The sequence below is a fragment of the Cherax quadricarinatus genome, chromosome 54 (assembly GCF_038502225.1).
Source record: "Cherax quadricarinatus isolate ZL_2023a chromosome 54, ASM3850222v1, whole genome shotgun sequence".
In the NCBI taxonomy this organism is placed as follows: Eukaryota; Metazoa; Arthropoda; class Malacostraca; order Decapoda; family Parastacidae; genus Cherax; species Cherax quadricarinatus.
The window spans coordinates 10,818,056-10,838,055 of NC_091345.1; the positions used below are offsets into that span (position 1 = coordinate 10,818,056).

The window sequence follows — 20,000 nt, forward strand, 5'->3', positions numbered from 1 at the left end:
CTTTCTACCTTCATTTTTCAATATAGATTCACAATAAGGAGATAACATCTCTTCTGATATATTCATGTGTGATAATATCAAAGGAAGTTCATCAGTGCATCTAGCTACCTCAGGGGACATGGGCTTGGTATCACATTCTATCCAATATCCCTTTTGACCTTCACAGGAAACATTACTTAATCCCACATCGAGGAAAGCATTCTTCTCCTCATTCGATAATTTTCTGATACCATTCTGTGGAAGAGCTTCAACCATCGCACTAGCATACAAAGAATTAAAATCTAGATATAAAATGTGAGTGCCCATTCCACTCTCATCATCAAAATTAGGGTTAATTAAGGGATTATCTGCTTTAGAATACTGATTAATTGCACACGTAAACCCTCCTCTGAGATTCCTTTTAATCAAGTCATATAATTCATGGGAATATATCATATCTAATTTTACATTAGTTTTCAAGAGGAATGCATCCCAACTGAATGAAGGTAAACTTATATAATTACTAACGTCTAGCTTATAAATATCTTTGAGTGTTTTACGCCACTCCATGAAGACATCGGCTAACAATCCAACATCTGTCTTGAGATATAACATCAAGTAATCTCCTGAAGTCTTACATTTACCCATGTCAAACACTTTCAATGCATGATCATAATCTTCCTGGCTAATAGCGCTATTTCTCAAAGAATTAAAAAAATGTTCTTTACTCGGTAATTTTGTTTCATCGAGTTTCTTTAAACTGTCAATATAATCATAACACAATACTTGTTTTCCTTTACATAATAAAGGTAAGACATCTCGAGACATATCTTTCAGAATAGCCTCTGTATATTTCAGTGATTTACCTGCCTTGATATGTTGATCTGCTAAAGTGGAAAGAGATCCATTCAATAAAGACAATCTTGAAACCTAACCTTACCTATGTCTACTTTCAAGAATTTGAACCCTTGTTTCGAATGAAGTTTAATTTCATATTTATCAACATGCAATTCCTTTAAAATTATTCCTAAATCATACGACATGTTATGGCAAAAAAAGTAATAATTTCTCATTCTTATCTTTACACTGCAAATTACAACGCCCACAATAGGTTCCAATATAATTATTGAATTTTAAAGTATGGTCATGATGTTTACGTTTGTCTTGGGCATTTTTGAAGGTGTTACTACATAATTCACAAGTGATCTGAGAATCATGTCTCATCTTATCCTCCTCTGTCATATGGATTACATGATACTCTCTTCTAAACTTTATTTTATTCCATTCACCACTAACATTTAAAATGAAATGATTAACAGCATCCTTCCCCTTATAACTCTTCATACACACTATTTCTCCTTTGCAATCAAATATAACAATAGGCAATGGCTTTATGTCGAGACTCAATTTTACCTGCCGGGAGCGTGGTGTCTAATGCACATTCGAAATCAAATACACCGATATATTCGCTGGAATGTGTATGACTAAAATTTTTAAAGTGTACTGTTGTTCCTTCCGGGAGGAATACGAGAATCTGATTGATTTTACATCCATCTTCATGGATATCTAGTGTATTCAACTTCATCAAACAACTATGACAGTGCTTCTTTACAGCATGATCCTTCATTATCGTTCTAACATACCCGTCAAAATCTTTGATTAAAACCAAATGACTTTCATTCAACAATAACGCACACATAATGTCCTTATATTTCTTATTCCCCTTACGACACATAGCCACAAATGTCCTACCTTGATCCTTTCTTAATTGATAAACATATAATGACACTTTATTTTCCTTCTCTAATATACCTAACTTATCACGTGTAATTTGAAAATCATCTATAGAAGATTTTGCATGATTAAGACATCCTTTCTTAGTATTAACTGCTCTGCGAATATGATACCATGGCATATTCTTTTTATGACATTGATAGGCAGCAAAAGCACGCAGTACACATAACCCATCATTAATCACTGGATTAAATACATATTGCTTCCCTTGCAGATTCTTGGGATATGCCACATATGATCCTACTTGTACTCTGAATTCTACTTTAACGTATTCGATACTGAAAGATTCGATTTGATCTATGATCCAGCCAGATCCTTCCTGATCTTGCAACTCTGTCTCGTATCTTTCTAATATCGTTCCCACCCATCGATCAAATACTTCAGAGATTTCCTCTTCACTTACTAACTCAAACGCTAAATTTATCACAAATTGTCCATTTTGTTCATCACCCGATATGTTTTGACGTAATGTCCTTATAACTATAATTGGGTGGATTCTGAGCGACATTGCTAGAGGTGATCTATCATACATATCTCGTATCTGATCTATAAAATAATCCCTATAAGCATGTAAATACATTCTTAACTCCCTGTTGTAAGTTGAAGGAACACTATATTTCCTCACTGTATGCCTACCTCTAAAATTCTGGATGTATGTAATAATTTCTGGACTCTCATCTTCACCTCCACTAATGTGTGCGTCATTACTGTCAGACACGTCATGTAAGGTAGTTGCTCTCTCATCATCATTAATGGGGACAGAAGTATCCACACCTCCTGCCGCACCTCCGCATTGTGTGGTACCAACACTAGCAGATCTACCTGCACTCTCATCTTCATTCCCAGTCTCACCTCCATGCTGTGCAACATTACTCTCAGTTTGATTCACAACAGTACCAGGTGTATTTCCTGCAGAGGAAAAAAAGTATATCCAATTCATAACCCAAAATATTAAGATTTCAATGAATAGAACAAAATCTTTCACCCTTCTCAGTTTTTACATATTACGAATTAAGATTTTAATGAATGGAACAAAAATCTTTCTCGAGTGACTAGCACATTTTTATGATAAATATTTTTCACAACAAAAGATCACAATTGGATACATACCTGTTTCTACAGCTTTCTTCCATAATACATCTATGCGTTCCCACTCATTCTTCAATTCTAACAACCTCTCATTGCGATGTACACCACCTTTCTTGATTTCCAACGATCGTCGCCTTCTAATCGACAATCTCCTCTTCACTAATGCTTCCAAGTAATTCGCGTATATTCTTTTCTTATCCTCTGTTAAGAATTTCACTTATTAACGCACTAACCCGGTAAAAATTTCACTCGTATGCTCCAACAACAAAAATTAACCCATATCATTTTTTTTTCGTTATATCATTAAACTTGTTAAATAATATCTGTTTCACCACATATCAAGATTTTCTAAGTACAACTTACCTTTCTCCATGATGTGCGGTTCAGCGTTGGAAGATGAGGTCAGCCGGGCTTGACGGATGGAAACACAATCCTCGCTCTGAGAGACTCCTCGACCTTATATGGGCCAAAGTATTGCGTCATGATTTTTGTACACCCCTTCCCCCTCCGACACCACCATGTAATGCGGTTCACACCTAAGGTAGATTTAAGATAATCATCTCCTTATCGAACACCTGCAGCAACTCAGGACAGACAGTCGCCATGTAATGCGGTTCACACCCAAGGTAGAAAATCACACGGACATTACGCATCTCCTTACCGAACAGTCGTGTCAATCGCCACCCTAAAGTAACTAATTTTGGTGAGGCAGTCCCGCTCCGCAACAGGAGGTTACTCCACATTAACTTAGCTGTTATATATATCTTGAAAACCCATTAACACTTACAGTGCACAAGTCACCTCTCTATGGTAAACATAATCTCTCTCGACAGTGCAATGAACCTGACAACATACACATCTGCTGACGTTGATATATTTCGTTATCCATTAAGGATTATCATTGCCGGTTATTCGAATAGTGGCAAATCTTATTTCACATCAAAATTATTAAAGTTATACCATGAGAAATTTCATAACATTATAATATGCGGGGTGACATCTATGTTGTATATGAAATGTGCTATCCTATTCTCCATCTTACTCTTAATTCTTTCAATAATAACTCTACCATACACTTTGCCAGTTATACTCAACAGACTTATCCCCCTATAATTTTTGCACTCTCTTTTATCCCCTTTGCCTTTATGCAAAGGAACTATGCATGCTCTCTGCCAATCCCTAGGTACCTTTCCCTCTTCCATACATTTATTAAATAATTGCACCAACCACTCCAAAACTATATCCCCACCTGCTTTTAACATTTCTATCTTTATCCCATCAATCCCGGCTGCCTTACCCCCTTTCATTTTACCTACTGCCTCACGAACTTCCCCCACACTCACAACTGGCTCTTCCTCACTCCTACAAGATATATATATATATGCATATATATATATATAATATATATGTATATATATATATATATATATATATATATATATATATATATATATATATACATATATATTATAGATATATATTTATATATATATATACATATATATATATATATATACATATATATATATATATACAGTGGACCCCCGCATAGCGAACTTAATCCGTGCAAGAGGGCTGGTCGTTATGCGAAATGTTCGCTATGCGAATTAATTTTCCCCATAAGAAATAATGGAAATAAAATTAATCCGTGCAAGACACCCAAAAGTATGAAAAAAAATTTTTTTACCACAAAAAAATGTTAATTTTAGTACACACAAACTGAAAAAGGCATGCACAATTACATGACACTTACTTTTATTGAAGATCTGGTGATGATTGATGGGATGGGAGGAGGGGAGAGAGAGTGTTAGTGTTTAGAAGGGGAATCCCCTTCCATTAGGACTTGAGGTAGCAAGTCCTTTTCTGGGGTTACTTCCCTTCTTCTTTTAATGCCACTAGGACCAGCTTCAGAGTCACTGGACTTCTTTCGCACAACATATCTGTCCATAGTGGCCTGTACCTCTCGTTCCTTTATGACTTTCCTAAAGTGTTTCACAACAGTGTCATTGTAATAGTCACCAGCACGGCTTGCAATAGCTGTGTGAGGGTGATTTTCATCAAAAAAGGTTTGCACTTCAAGCCATTTTGCACACATTTCCTTAATCTTTGAAGTAGGCAATTCCTTCAATTTCTCTCTCCCCTCCTCTGAACCAGTTTCCCCAGGTCTGGCCTCTTGCTCTTGAAGTTGATCTATCAGCTCATCAGTGGTTAGTTCTTCATTGTCCTCCTCCACCAACTCTTCCACATCCTCCCCACTAACCTCCAACCCCAAGGACTTCCCCAATTCCACAATTGATTCCTCAACTGGTATACTACTCCTCTCAGGGTTAGCCTCAAACCCTTCAAAATCCCTTTTGTCTACACATTCTGGCCACAGTTTCTTCCAAGCAGAGTTCAAGGTTCTCTTAGTCACTCCCTCCCAAGCCTTACCTATAAGGTTTACACAACTGAGGATATTAAAGTGATCCTTCCAAAACTCTTTTAGAGTCAATCCAGTGTCTGTGGTCACTTCAAAGCACTTTTGAAACAGAGCTTTTGTGTACAGTTTCTTGAAGTTGGAAATGACCTGCTGGTCCATGGGCTGCAGGAGAGGAGTGGTATTAGGAGGCAAAAACTTCACCTTAATGAAGCTCATGTCCCCATAAAGTCGCTCTGCCACGTCTGTAGGATGACCAGGGGCATTGTCTAACACCAGGAGGCACTTAAGGTCTAATTTCTTTTCAGTTAGGTAATCTTTCACATTGGGGGCAAATGCATGGTGTAACCAGTTATAGAAAAATTCCCTAGTGACCCATGCCTTACTGTTTGCCCTCCACAGCACACACAAATTATCCTTGAGGACATTCTTTTGCCTGAACGCTCTGGGAGTTTCAGAGTGATACACTAATAAAGGCTTAACTTTGCAATCACCAGTAGCATTGGCACACATGAGAAGAGTAAGCCTGTCTTTCATAGGCTTATGTCCTGGGAGTGCCTTTTCCTCCTGAGTAATGTAGGTCCTGCTTGGCATTTTCTTCCAGAACAGGCCTGTTTCATCACAATTAAACACTTGTTCAGGTTCCAGTCCTTCAGTTTCTATGTACTCCTTGAATTCATGCACATATTTTTCAGCCGCTTTGTGGTCCGAACTGGCAGCCTCACCATGCCGTATCACACTATGGATGCCACTACGCTTCTTAAATCTCTCAAACCAACCTTTGCTGGCCTTAAATTCACTCACATCATCACTAGTTGCAGGCATTTTTTTAATTAAATCGTCATGCAACTTCCTAGCCTTTTCACATATGATCGCTTGAGAGACGCTATCTCCTGCTAGCTGTTTTTCATTTATCCACACCAATAAGAGTCTCTCAACATCTTCCATCACTTGCGATCTTTGTTTCGAAAACACAGTTAAACCTTTGGCAACAACAGCTTCCTTGATTGCCGTTTTCTTGCCCACAATAGAAGCGATGGTTGATTTTGGATTCTTGTACAACCTGACCAGGTCGGTGATACGTACTCCACTTTCATACTTATCAATGATTTCTTTCTTAATTTCAATGGGTATTCTTACCCTTTGAGGTGTAGGGTTGGCACTAGAAGCTTTCTTGGGGCCCATGGTCACTTATTTTCCACAAACAGCACCGAAAACACTGTAATAATACGAAATATTCCGAGTGTATGCTTGAATGTTACCGCGGAGGCTAGCTGGTAAACAATGGGACGGGCGGCACATGTGAGGCTGGCTGAGGGCCCACATTGGACGCGTCTCGAACGAAGTTCGCTGAGCGGGTTTTTGTCTACTATGCGGGGCAAAATTTTAGCGGACAAAGCGTTCGCTATGCGGAATGTTCGCTATGCAAGGCGTTCGCTATGCAGGGGTCCACTGTACAGTGGACCCCCGGTTAACGAACTTTTTTCATTCCAGTAGTATGTTCAGGTGCCAGTACTGACCGAATTTTTTCCCATAAGGAATATTGTGAAGTAGATTAGTCCATTTCAGACCCCCAAACATACACGTACAAACGCACTTACATAAATACACTTACATAATTGGTCGCATTTGGAGGTGATCGTTAAGCGGGGGTCCACTGTATATATAATATATATATATATACGTGTGTATATATATATATATATATATATATATATTGTGTATATATATATACACGTGTGTGTATATATATATATATATGTATTTGTTGAAATTAGTTGTTTCATAGGTACTGTTTGTATATTATGAGTTGGCAGTTGACTTAAAAATACTGTAATTACATGATGTACAAATTTTTCGAGAGGTGCTCATTGTGAAGACAATGTTAATGAAATCCTTCTGCTTAAGTCTGTGTTAATGAGAGCATTTACTGAAAGTTTATGCTAAGTAGAACATTCTTCTTAGGCCTGTGCTAACAAAAATAATCTTCTTTTACAGTGCAGACATTGCCCTTATTGGGTTGGCAGTAATGGGTCAAAACCTCATCCTTAATATGAATGATCATGGATGGGTCGTTTGTGCTTACAACCGGACTACAGAGAAGGTTGACAAGTTCCTAGCCAGTGAAGCAAAGGACACCAAAATTGTAGGAGCTCATTCACTGCAAGAAATGGTTGCCAAGCTCAAGAAGCCTCGCCGTATTATGATTCTTGTTAAAGGTAAATAGTGATGTATGCACAATTTTTCACCCTCAGTTGAATTAGGAACAATACAAATTTCCAGGTATGTAATCCATTTTAATACTTTCTAGCTTAGTTTCATGTGCTGTACCTCATATCTCAGTGGTAGTGCATCTGACTCTCAGCATCAAGGAAACATTGAACCCTAGGGAAAGTGAGATATATCACCAAAGTCTTCTAACACTTGCCTGTTACCTAGTAGTAGGTACATACATACCTAGGAGTTAGTCAACTGTTGTGGGTTGCATCCTTGGGGTAGCATCTAAAAAGGAAGTCCTAGTGGAAATAAGCAACACTACTTGGTTTTCTGCAGTTCTGAATTTTAACCCTGTGGTGTTACTAATCAAGAGACTAAAGCCTTCCTTATGATTTTTATTCCATTGTGAGAGTTGCTTGTCAATAAAAATGTTGGATAGTTTATTCTCGCAAATTAGGAAACCTGCAAATTTGGCGATGCAGTTATGTTTCAAACAATGAACAAATCATACTATTGAAGTAGCACCGAACAGAACATTGACAGCAGTTAGAAAGCAATTATTTTAATGCAGTATTTAAAGTACTGTTGAGTTTGTCTTGTCCGTAAAAGCATAAGATACTCACTAGTAATTTCATTGTTGTGTTAAAATATTTATTCCTTTCTAATTGCTATATTGTTCTGCTCATTGCCACTTCCTAATGTGTGGATGTGCATGCCACATTCTCACTCGACATATCTGCTCATCTTTCTTAGCCTTTCTCTTCAAGAGGAGGGGATGCCTAGTTACTGGTAAAGATCTCTTGATCTAATGAATTGTTGCTCCCCCCCCCCACCTTCCTCAGATTAAATGTGACTGTCGTCATCCCTTTACTCTCACTAATCACATAAGTCTGACTTGCACACTCCACACCTATTTTAATATCATGTATTGCTCAGACTTTTCATCTTTATTGCCTCATTTTGTGAATTTTTACATTATTTCCCATAAATATGTCTGGGTTAGAGCAAAGAAATTCCCACTAGCTCAATTTTCACCTTTTATAAGTCATATAAAAAGTTCCTTTTGATGTTGCTTAGTAGCTAATTGATATTTTTATGACTGTACCACAGTATAAACCATTGACATAGTTTCTGTGGCTTAGGAATTACATTATTTTCTCACCTGCACTAAATGAGAATTTAATAGGAGTTAGAATTATAATTTACTGTACTGTACTAATATTAACTGACATATTTCAGCTGGAGCAGCTGTAGATGGTTTCATTGACAAGCTGATTCCCCTTTTGGACAAAGGCGATATTATAATTGATGGTGGTAACTCTGAATACCAAGACACACAGAGGAGGTACGCAAAAAAATAGTTACTGTTTTATCAGCTTCTATATTGATACATACAGTGGACCCTCGAATTTAGTCCTGCCTTTTCTGTATGCAAAACTATTTTTATCTATAAAATGTATTTTTTGTTAATATTTTTGGGTGTCTGGAATGGTTTAATTGGGTTTACATTATTTCCTATGGGAAATATTAACAAAAAATACATTTTATAGATAAAAATAGCTTTGCATACAGAAAAGGCAGGACTAAATTCGAGGGTCCACAGTATTAGATAAATTTACTTTAAAAGAGAAGTTTTTTTTTCTTTTCAATGAGCCAGCCATATTCCACCAATGCAGAGTGACCTAAAAAGAAAAACGAAAGTTAATTTTTAAATTTAGTAATGTATACAGGAGAAGGGGTTACTGGCCCCTTGCTCCCGGCATTTTAGTAGCCTCTTTTAACACGGAGGAAGAATTCTGTTCAACTTCCCCATGGAGGTTTTCTTCTCTACGTGAATTCACCATTACATGTTGTATTTTTATCTATAATTCTCTATGCGCAATATACATTCTCTGCAATCAGTACAGTTTGCAAACCTTGTTGAAAATTCTTATTAGAGGCAGATCCAGAATTACTATGAAAGAAGGGCTCAGGGGTGGCAGTCTGGTTGGACAGTGACGGGGGGGGGATAGGAGAGGTCTTGAAGTTACGTTATTAATATTTTTATTCGGAGGTTTTTGGGAGTTGATGGAAATTGTTGGGGGCTTCGGCCCTCACCTTGCACCCTATTGGTGCCACCACTGACAACTGAGACACATCTAGTTAGTTTTAATTCTAGTTCTGCTTGATATATTAGGTAAAGTCGTAGGCATTTTAAGGTGTATGTTATAAATTTAATTATCCTCAAATTCTTAACAATTGCAATATATATTTTTCAAAATTTCATAGTTGCTGTTTCACATAAATTATATTTCAGGTGCCAACAGCTAGCCGAGAAGGGCCTACTATATGTGGGTTCTGGTGTATCAGGCGGTGAAGAAGGTGCACGTTTTGGTCCTTCTCTCATGCCAGGTGGACACAAAGAGGCATGGCCACACATCAAAGACATCTTCCAAGTATGAATGGCAAATCCAAATTTTAATCAAATTAATATATATTTTTTATATTTGTAAATAAGTATTATGTATGGTGATTATTCTCATATCTGAACCTAAGGAGGCAAGAAGTGTTACAGACAAGGGCAGTGCCAATGGGTAGCTTGGGGAACTTCAGCCACTCAGAATTCCCTCAGCTCTCCCAAAGCTTCCCCAAGTAAAATAGTAATAATAATAACTGCTCCACAGCAAGTCTCCTGTCACCCCTGTGCAAACTAAATAGCTACCCCAAAGCCCCCAGTATAGAAACTCTGACCCCACCCTTGGGTAGAATGAAAGGGGGTAAGGCAGCTGGGATTGATGGGATAGAGATAGAAATGTTAAAAGTAGGTGGGGATATAGTTTTGGAGTGGTTGGTGCTATTATTTAATAAATGTATGGAAGAGGGTAAAGTACCTAGGGATTGGCAAAGAGCGTGCATAGTTCCTTTGGGGACAAAAGAGTGAAAAAAGGGGACAAAAGAATGCAAAACTCCACTATATCCCCACCTGCTTTTAACATTTCTATCTTTATCCCATCAATCCCGGCTGCCTTACCCCCTTTCATTTTACCTACTGCCTCACGAACTTCCCCCACACTCACAACTGGCTCTTCCTCACTCCTACAAGATGTTATTCCTCCTTGCCCTATACACGAAATCACAGCTTCCCTATCTTCATCAACATTTAACAATTCCTCAAAATATTCCTCCATCTTCCCAATACCTCTTATATATATCTATATATATATATGTATATATATATGTATATATATATATGTACATATATATATATATATATATATATATATATATATATATATATATATATGCAATAAGATCACAGTAAACAGGTGATTTCAAAATATGCAAAACAACCACTCTGAAAGAATAGAGAAATTCCAAGCGCTTTCGTGACTACTCACATTATCAAGGAACTATGAAAGTGAAGCATCCAAGGAAGCTATATAAGGGGTCGGCCAGCACCTCACTATCAGATCCCACAACGGTTAAACACGTGACGCGCGGCGAGCCAACTTGGACAGGTCCTTTGCAAAACTCACCCCCAAGCTATTTATTTGTCCAGTGTATTATTAAATTCTACCCAAATTCTATTAATTATAAATGGATCTAATTTATATAAACCAAAGGAAATATTCATATTATTGTCAAAACTGCTTTTTATGAAACAAGATTCAATTATATTCCTGTCGACCATGGACTTGCTTGATACTACTTTCTCAACTTTTTGAAAATCAATTGGATGGTTAAAATCTCTTACATGAATAAATAGAGCATTGGAATCTTGTCCAGTTCTAATGCTATATTTATGTTGTTTTAATCTTAGTTCGAGATTTTTACCAGTTTGACCGTAATAAACTTTATCGCAAATTTTACAAGGAATCTTATAGACACATCCATCAGCATTTTGGGGGGAATTCTTAATCAAAAGTTTTTTTACTGTATCAAGATTTTTGAATACAACTTTAATATTAAAAGTCTTAAGAAGAGAAGGCATATCAACCAAGTTTTCATGGTAAGGGAGAACCAACATATTTTTAGTTGAATAAGGCTGGTTGCCCTTTTTTGGATTATAAAAAGTGTTCCTAGCAACTTTAAAAGATTTATCAATTACATTTCTTGGGTATTTTAAATCATTACCTATTTCATAAATTTTGGATATTTCCTCATCTATGAACTCTCTATTCTTTCAGAGTGGTTGTTTTGCATATATATATATATATATATATATATATATATATATATATATATATATATATATATATATATATATATATATATATATATATATATATATATATATATATATATATATATATATATATATATATATATATATATATATATATATATATATATATTATGTATGTATGTACAATGCCTGCATTTTAAAGGAGGGGTTTGGGATATTGGCAGTTTGGAGGGATATGTTGTGTATCTTTATACGTATATACTTCTAAACTGTTGTATTCTGAGCACCTCTGCAAAAAGTGATAATGTGTGAGTGTGGTGAAAGTGTTGAATGATGATGAAAGCATTTTCTTTTGGGGGATTTTCTTTCTTTTTTTTGGGTCACCCTGCCTCGGTGGGAGACGGCCGACTTGTTGAAAAAAAAAAAATACATATATATCTTTCTTTCAACGTACCAGCCGTATCCCAGTGAGGTGGGGTGGTCCAAAAGAAAAAACTAAAGTTTCTCCTTTTAAATTTAGTAATATACACAGGAGAAGGGGTTACTAACCCCTTGCTCCCGGCATTTTAGTCGCCTCTTACGACACGCATGGCTTATGGAGGAAGAATTCTGTTCCACTTCCCCATGGAGATAAGACGAAATAAACAAGAACAAGAATTAGTAAGAAAATAGAAGAAAACCCAGAGGGGTATGTATATATATGTGTAGTGTAACCTAAGTGTAAGTAGAAGTAGTAAGACGTACCTGTAATCTTGCATATTTATGAGACAGACAAAAGATACCAGCAATCCTACCATCATGTAAAACAATTACAGGCTTTCCTTTTACACTCACTTGGCAGGACGGTAGTACCTCCCTGGGCGGTTGCTGTCTACCATCCTACTACCTACTATATATATGTCGTGCCGAATATACAGAACTTGTGATCTTGGCTTAAATAACAATGCTCATCTTGCCATATAGGACAAGCGAAAATTTGTGTATGCAATAATTTCGCCAAAATCATTCTGAACCTAACGAAAAAAATATATTTCACTGTGTTTAGTATTAAATTATTGTAAACAAATCGAAAATATATTTGGTTGGGTTAGGCTAAAATAAATTGTTCTTGTTATAATAAGGTTAGGTAAGCTTTCTAAGATTCTTTTGGTGCAAAATTAAAATTTTTTACATTAACATTAATGAAAAAATATATCTTTCAACGTATAAGAGAAAATTTCAGAAAGGACTTAATTTTAAATGAGTTCTTGCTTATTGACCAGTTTTACATATTCGGCACGACATTATATATATATATATATATATATATATATATATATATATATATATATATATATATATATATATATATATGTATATGTATATGTATATATATTATATTCTTTCTTCTTTCAACACACCGGCCGTATCCCACCGAGGCGGGGTGGCCCAAAAGGAAAAACGAAAGTTTCTCCTTTTACATTTAGTAATATATACAGGAGAAGAGGTTACTAGCCCCTTGCTCCCGGCATTTTAGTCGCCTCTTACAACACGCATGGCTTACGGAGGAAGAATTCTGTTCCACTTCCCCATGGAGATAAGAGGAAATAAACAAGAATAAGAACTAGAAAGAAAATAGAAGAAAACCCAGAGGGGTGTGTATATATGTGCTTGTACATGTATGTGTAGTGTGACCTAAGTGTAAGTAGAAGTAGCAAGACGTACCTGAAATCTTGCATGTTCATGAGACAGAAAAAAGGACACCAGCAATCCTACCATCATGTAAAACAATTACAGGCTTTCGTTTTACACTCACTTGGCAGGACGGTAGTACCTCCCTGGGCGGTTGCTGTCTACCAACCTACTACCTATATATATATATATATATATATATATATATATATATATATTTATATATATATATAATGTATATATATATATATAATGTATATATATATATATATATATATATATATGTATATATATATATATATATATATATATATATATGTAGGTAGGTAGGTAGGTAGATAGCAACCACCCAGGGAGGTACTACCGTCCTGCCAAGTGAGTGTAAAACGAAAGCCTGTAATTGTTTTACATGATGGTAGGATTGCTGGTGTCTTTTGTCTGTCTCATAAATATGCAAGATTACAGGTATGTCTTGCTACTTCTACTTACACTTAGGTCACACTACACATACATGTACACGTTTATTTATACACACTCATCTGAGTTTTCTTTGATTTTATCTTAATAGTTCTTGGTCTTATTACTTTTCCTTTTATATCCATGGGGAAGTGGAATAAGAATCTTTCCTCCGTAAGCTATGCGTGTTGTAAAAGTCAACTAAAATGCCGGGAACAATGGGCTAGTAACCCCTTTTCCTGTAAAGATTACTAAAAAGAATAAGAAGAAGAAAATTGTCAAAGTGGGAAGTCTGAATGTGTGTGGATGTTGTGCAAATGATAAGAAAGAGATGATTGTGGATGTTATGAATGAGAAGAAACTGGATGTCCTGGCTTTAAGTGAAACAAAGCTGAAGGGGGTGGGAGAGTTTCAATGGAGAGGAATAAATGGGATTATGTCAGGGGTTTCAAATAGAGTTAGAGCTAAAGAAGGAGTAGCAATAATGTTGAAGGATAAGCTATGGCAGGAAAAGAGGGACTACAAATGTATAAATTCAAGGATTATGTGGAGTAAAATAAAGATTGGATGTGAAAAGTGGGTTATAGTAAGCGTGTATGCACCTGGAGAAGAGAGAAGTGTAGAGGAGAGAGAGAGATTCTGGGAAATGTTGAGTGAATGCGTGGGGAGTTTTGAATCAAGTGTGAGAGTAATGGTGGTTGGGGATTTCAATGCTAAAGTGGGTAAAAATGTTATGGAGGGAGTAGTAGGTAAATTTGGGGTGCCAGGGGTAAATGTAAATGGGGAGCCTTTAATTGAGCTATGTGTAGAAAGAAATTTGGTAATAAGTAACACATATTTTATGAAAAAGAGGATAAATAAATATACAAGGTATGATGTAGCACGTAATGAAAGTAGTTTGTTAGATTATGTATTGGTGGATAAAAGGTTGATGGGTAGGCTCCAGGATGTACATGTTTATAGAGGGGCAACTGATATATCGGATCATTATTTAGTTGTAGCTACAGTTAGAGTAAGAGGTAGATGGGAAAAGAGGAAGGTGGCAACAACAAGTAAGAGGGAGGTGAAAGTGTATAAACTAAGGGAGGAGGAAGTTCGGGCGAGATATAAGCGACTATTGGCAGAAAGGTGGGCTAGTGCAAAGATGAGTAGTGGGGGGGTTGAAGAGGGTTGGAATAGTTTTAAAAATGCAGTATTGGAATGTGGGGCAGAAGTTTGTGGTTATAGGAGGGTGGGGGCAGGAGGAAAGAGGAGTGATTGGTGGAATGATGAAGTAAAGGGTGTGATAAAAGAGAAAAAGGTAGCTTACGAGAGGTTTTTACAAAGCAGAAGTGTTATAAGAAGAGCAGAGTATATGGAGAGTAAAAGAAAGGTGAAGAGAGTGGTGAGAGAGTGCAAAAGGAGAGCAGATGAAAGAGTGGGAGAGGCACTGTCAAGAAATTTTAATGAAAATAAGAAAAAATTTTGGAGTGAGTTAAACAAGTTAAGAAAGCCTAGGGAAAATATGGATTTGTCAGTTAAAAACAGAGTAGGGGAGTTAGTAGATGGGGAGAGGGAGGTATTAGGTAGATGGCGAGAATATTTTGAGGAACTTTTAAATGTTAAGGAAGAAAGGGAGGCAGTAATTTCATGCACTGGTCAGGGAGGTATACCATCTTTTAGGAGTGAAGAAGAGCAGAATGTAAGTGTGGGGGAGGTACGTGAGGCATTACGTAGAATGAAAGGGGGTAAAGCAGCTGGAACTGATGGGATCATGACAGAAATGTTAAAAGCAGGGGGGGATATAGTGTTGGAGTGGTTGGTACTTTTGTTTAATAAATGTATGAAAGAGGGAAAGGTACCTAGGGATTGGCGGAGAGCATGTATAGTCCCTTTATATAAAGGGAAAGGGGACAAAAGAGACTGTAAAAATTATAGAGGAATAAGCTTACTGAGTATACCAGGAAAAGTGTACGGTAGGGTTATAATTGAAAGAATTAGAGGTAAGACAGAATGTAGGATTGCGGATGAGCAAGGAGGTTTCAGAGTGGGTAGGGGATGTGTAGATCAGGTGTTTACATTGAAGCATATATGTGAACAGTATTTAGATAAAGATAGGGAAGTTTTTATTGCATTTATGGATTTAGAAAAGGCATATGATAGAGTGGATAGAGGAGCAATGTGGCAGATGTTGCAAGTATATGGAATAGGTGGTAAGTTATTAAATGCTGTAAAGAGTTTTTATGAGGATAGTGAGGCTCAGGTTAGGGTGTGTAGAAGAGAGGGAGACTACTTCCCGGTAAAAGTAGGTCTTAGACAGGGATGTGTAATGTCACCATGGTTGTTTAATATATTTATAGATGGGGTTGTAAAGGAAGTAAATGCTAGGGTGTTCGGGAGAGAGGTGGGATTAAATTTTGGGGAATCAAATTCAAAATGGGAATTGACACAGTTACTTTTTGCTGATGATACTGTGCTTATGGGAGATTCTAAAGAAAAATTGCAAAGGTTAGTGGATGAGTTTGGGAGTGTGTGTAAAGGTAGAAAGTTGAAAGTGAACATAGAAAAGAGTAAGGTGATGAGGGTATCAAATGATTTAGATAAAGAAAAATTGGATATCAAATTGGGGAGGAGGAGTATGGAATTAGTGAATGTTTTCAGATACTTAGGAGTTGACGTGTCGGCGGATGGATTTATGAAGGATGAGGTTAATCATAGAATTGATGAGGGAAAAAAGGTGAGTGGTGCGTTGAGGTATATGTGGAGTCAAAAAACGTTATCTATGGAGGCAAAGAAGGGAATGTATGAAAGTATAGTAGTACCAACACTCTTATATGGATGTGAAGCTTGGGTGGTAAATGCAGCAGCGAGGAGACGGTTGGAGGCAGTGGAGATGTCCTGTCTAAGGGCAATGTGTGGTGTAAATATTATGCAGAAAATTCGGAGTGTGGAAATTAGGAGAAGGTGTGGAGTTAATAAAAGCATTAGTCAGAGGGCAGAAGAGGGGTTGTTGAGGTGGTTTGGTCATTTAGAGAGAATGGATCAAAGTAGAATGACATGGAAAGCATATAAATCTATAGGGGAAGGAAAGAGGGGTAGGGGTCGTCCTCGAAAGGGTTGGAAAGAGGGGGTAAAGGAGGTTTTGTGGGTGAGGGGCTTGGACTTCCAGCAAGCGTGCATGAGCGTGTTAGATAGGAGTGAATGGAGACGAATGATACTTGGGACCTGACGATCTGTTGGAGTGTGAGCAGGGTAATATTTAGTGAAGGGATTCAGGGAAACCGGTTATTTTCATATAGTCGGACTTGAGTCCTGGAAATGGGAAGTACAATGCCTGCACTTTAAAGGAGGGGTTTGGGATATTGGCAGTTTGGAGGGATATGTTGTGTATCTCTATACGTATATGCTTCTAAACTGTTGTATTCTGAGCACCTCTGCAAAAGCAGTGATAATGTGCGAGTGTGGTGAAAGTGTTGAATGATGATGAAAGTATTTTCTTTTTGGGGATTTTCTTTCTTTTTTGGGTCACCCTGCCTCGGTGGGAGACGGCCGACTTGTTGAAAAAAAAAAATATATATATATATATATATATATATATATATATATGTCGTGCCGAATAGGCAGAACTTGCGATCATGGCTTAAATAGCAACGCTCATCTTGCCATATAGGACAAGCGAAAATTTGTGTATGCAATAATTTCGCCAAAATCATTCTGAACCTAACGAAAAAAAAATATTTCACTGTGTTTGTTTAGTATTAAATTTTTGTATACAAATCTAAAATATATTTAGTTGGGTTAGGCTAAATTAAATTGTTCTTGTTATAATAAGGTTAGGTATGTTTTCTAAGATTCTTTTGATGCAAAATTATAAATTTTTACTTTAACATTAATGAAAAAAATATATCTTTAAACGTATAAGAATTTTTTTTAGAAAGGACTTAATTTTAAATGAGTTCTTGCTAATTGACCAGTTTTACATATTCGGCACGACATATACATATATGTACATATATATACATACATATATATATATATATATACATATATATATATATATATATATACATTATATATATATATATATATATACATTATATATATATATATATATATATATATATATATATATATATATATATATATATATATATATATATAATATATATAACATGTATAATATGTATAATATGTATAACATTTAGCAAAAGTTAGTCAGTGATGTGCGTCTTGAGCGAACACACAGGGCCACTCCCTCCCCCCTCCCCCATCCCAGATCCCCTCCCCTCATCCCAGCCTAGGCCCAATGACTTCCTGACCAAGGGTGTTGCCGTTTAGTGCCCCACCAATTACAAGTTCCGCCGCTCGCTACTCCCCCACCCTCATCCCCCATGCATCCATGCTGCCCTTCACCCATCACCCCACAGCTGGCGCCCTCCCACCCCCACGATATCAGCAATGTCACAAGTAGTCGCGGGTTCCCAGGAATCTTCACAACAGAGCCAAAGCTGTCGTTCACGAGGCATTTGCCGGGTGTGCCACAGGGAATGTGCACTCAATCCCACATCTGGCAACATCCGTGCACACAATAGATGCCTAGGCTCCAGGAGAGCTCCAAATGAGAACAACCAACAGCCTCCCCCAGCAGACAGGGCTGACAGCTACCGTGACTTCACCTCTACAGAGGACCTCAAATCTGCAATCAAATTAACATCCACCAGGACTCTGACACACATCCCCAAAGCAGCTCGCCCTCAAGCTGCTAGCAAATTCACTGACCTTCTGAAGAAAGTCAACGATGCTCCTTCAAACAACAGATCCTGGCACAACTTGCTGCTTTTTGGCAATGCCTGTTTGGCTGTCCCACCAAGGAGGGACAAGTCACTAGCAACACATGTTATTAGGGCAATAAATGCATTCCCAAGGGATGACAACCTCGTCCGTCTCCCCCCTAGGGCGACAAACACCCGCCGGGCAAATGCCAACAACAGGACACCCGACACTTCAAAAATCAGAGCCCAAATTAGCAAAAAAATAGAAGAGGGTAATACTATTGGAGCTTTGAGACTTATAACCAGTGAGGATACCATCGCTCCCAAGGACGTCAGCACGGCGCAAGCTCTGAAGGACAAACATCCACCCAGGGCTCCCAGTACCAACATTGACCTCCCTGACATTGCAGCAGGCGAAGAACATCTAACCTTACAGGATGCTGATGTGTATAAAGCTGCTATGTCATTTCCACAGGGTTCAGCAGGAGGTTTCACCGGTTTAAGGCCTCAACACTTAAAACAAATACTCAATCCAGCACTTGGTGAGGTTTCAGAGAGGCTGCTGTCTGAACTCACCAAATTTTCCAACCTGTGCCTGGCTGGCAGTGTCCCAGAGGCCATCAGACCCTTTTTCTTTGGTGCCTCATTGTGTGCCCTCCGGAAAAAGGATGGCGGAATCAGGCCCATTGCAGTGGGTAACACCCTTCGGCGCCTAGTCGCCAAGGCTGCAGTAAGAAGGGTGAGTCAAGAGGCTGCTGCAATGCTGAAACCAACTCAGCTCGGTTTCGGCGTTCAACAGGGCTGTGAAGCAGCTGCCCACGCAGCACGAGTATACAGGAAGGCCCCACTTATACGGCGGGTTAGGTTCCAGGCTACCGCCGTAAAGCGGAAATCGCCGTAAAGTGGAACACCCTTTTTTTCCACTTATAAATGCATACAAACACTAGATAACAAGTTTACACTAACATATATTAAGTTAGCAATAGAACCAGGCATCAAAAAACAATAAAAAGGTACAATACACACATAGTGCACTCATTACTTACCTTAAAATATTTATAGTCTTAATCTAGGGTGAGACAAGTAGTATTTATTGTAAGAAATCAAGTGTGGTATGTATTGTAATAGCCTCACCAGGCCACCCCACCCACACATACTATTCTATGATATTTAAGCATCCCAGAGCGATAAAATGTATATACAGTTCACTCATTACTTACCTTAAAATATTTGTAGTCTTAATGTAGGGTCAGGAGTAAGTAAATGAGATAAAACGAATAAATGAGAGAGAGAAAGAATGAATACATGAGAGGGGGCAGGCGCAGTTATGTAAACAAACCAGGGGAAGGTAAGTTTTGTAAACAAACGAAGTGTACACGTCTGGTTTGTGTACAAGTTACATTGTGTACAGGTTGTCTCTACATTGATACGGTAGAATTAATAAAGAAGAACACTCCCATTC

The 20,000-nt window shown here is 37.6% G+C and overlaps 1 protein-coding gene across 3 annotated transcripts in view; it reads left to right on the forward strand.

The window, feature by feature from the left end:
- Pgd (phosphogluconate dehydrogenase) overlaps nt 1-20,000 on the forward strand; it is a 138,898-nt gene that overhangs the window by 84,349 nt on the left and 34,549 nt on the right. For 2 of the 3 annotated variants that reach the window (XM_070096587.1, XM_070096586.1), the window contains exons 2-4: nt 7,277-7,497; nt 8,735-8,840; nt 9,792-9,930. In XM_070096587.1, coding sequence (XP_069952688.1) covers nt 7,277-7,497; nt 8,735-8,840; nt 9,792-9,930 — 466 coding nt within the window. Of the gene's footprint in view, nt 1-3,249; nt 3,334-7,276; nt 7,498-8,734; nt 8,841-9,791; nt 9,931-20,000 lie in introns of all 3 variants that reach the window. The other variant, XM_070096588.1, reaches the window with a different exon arrangement.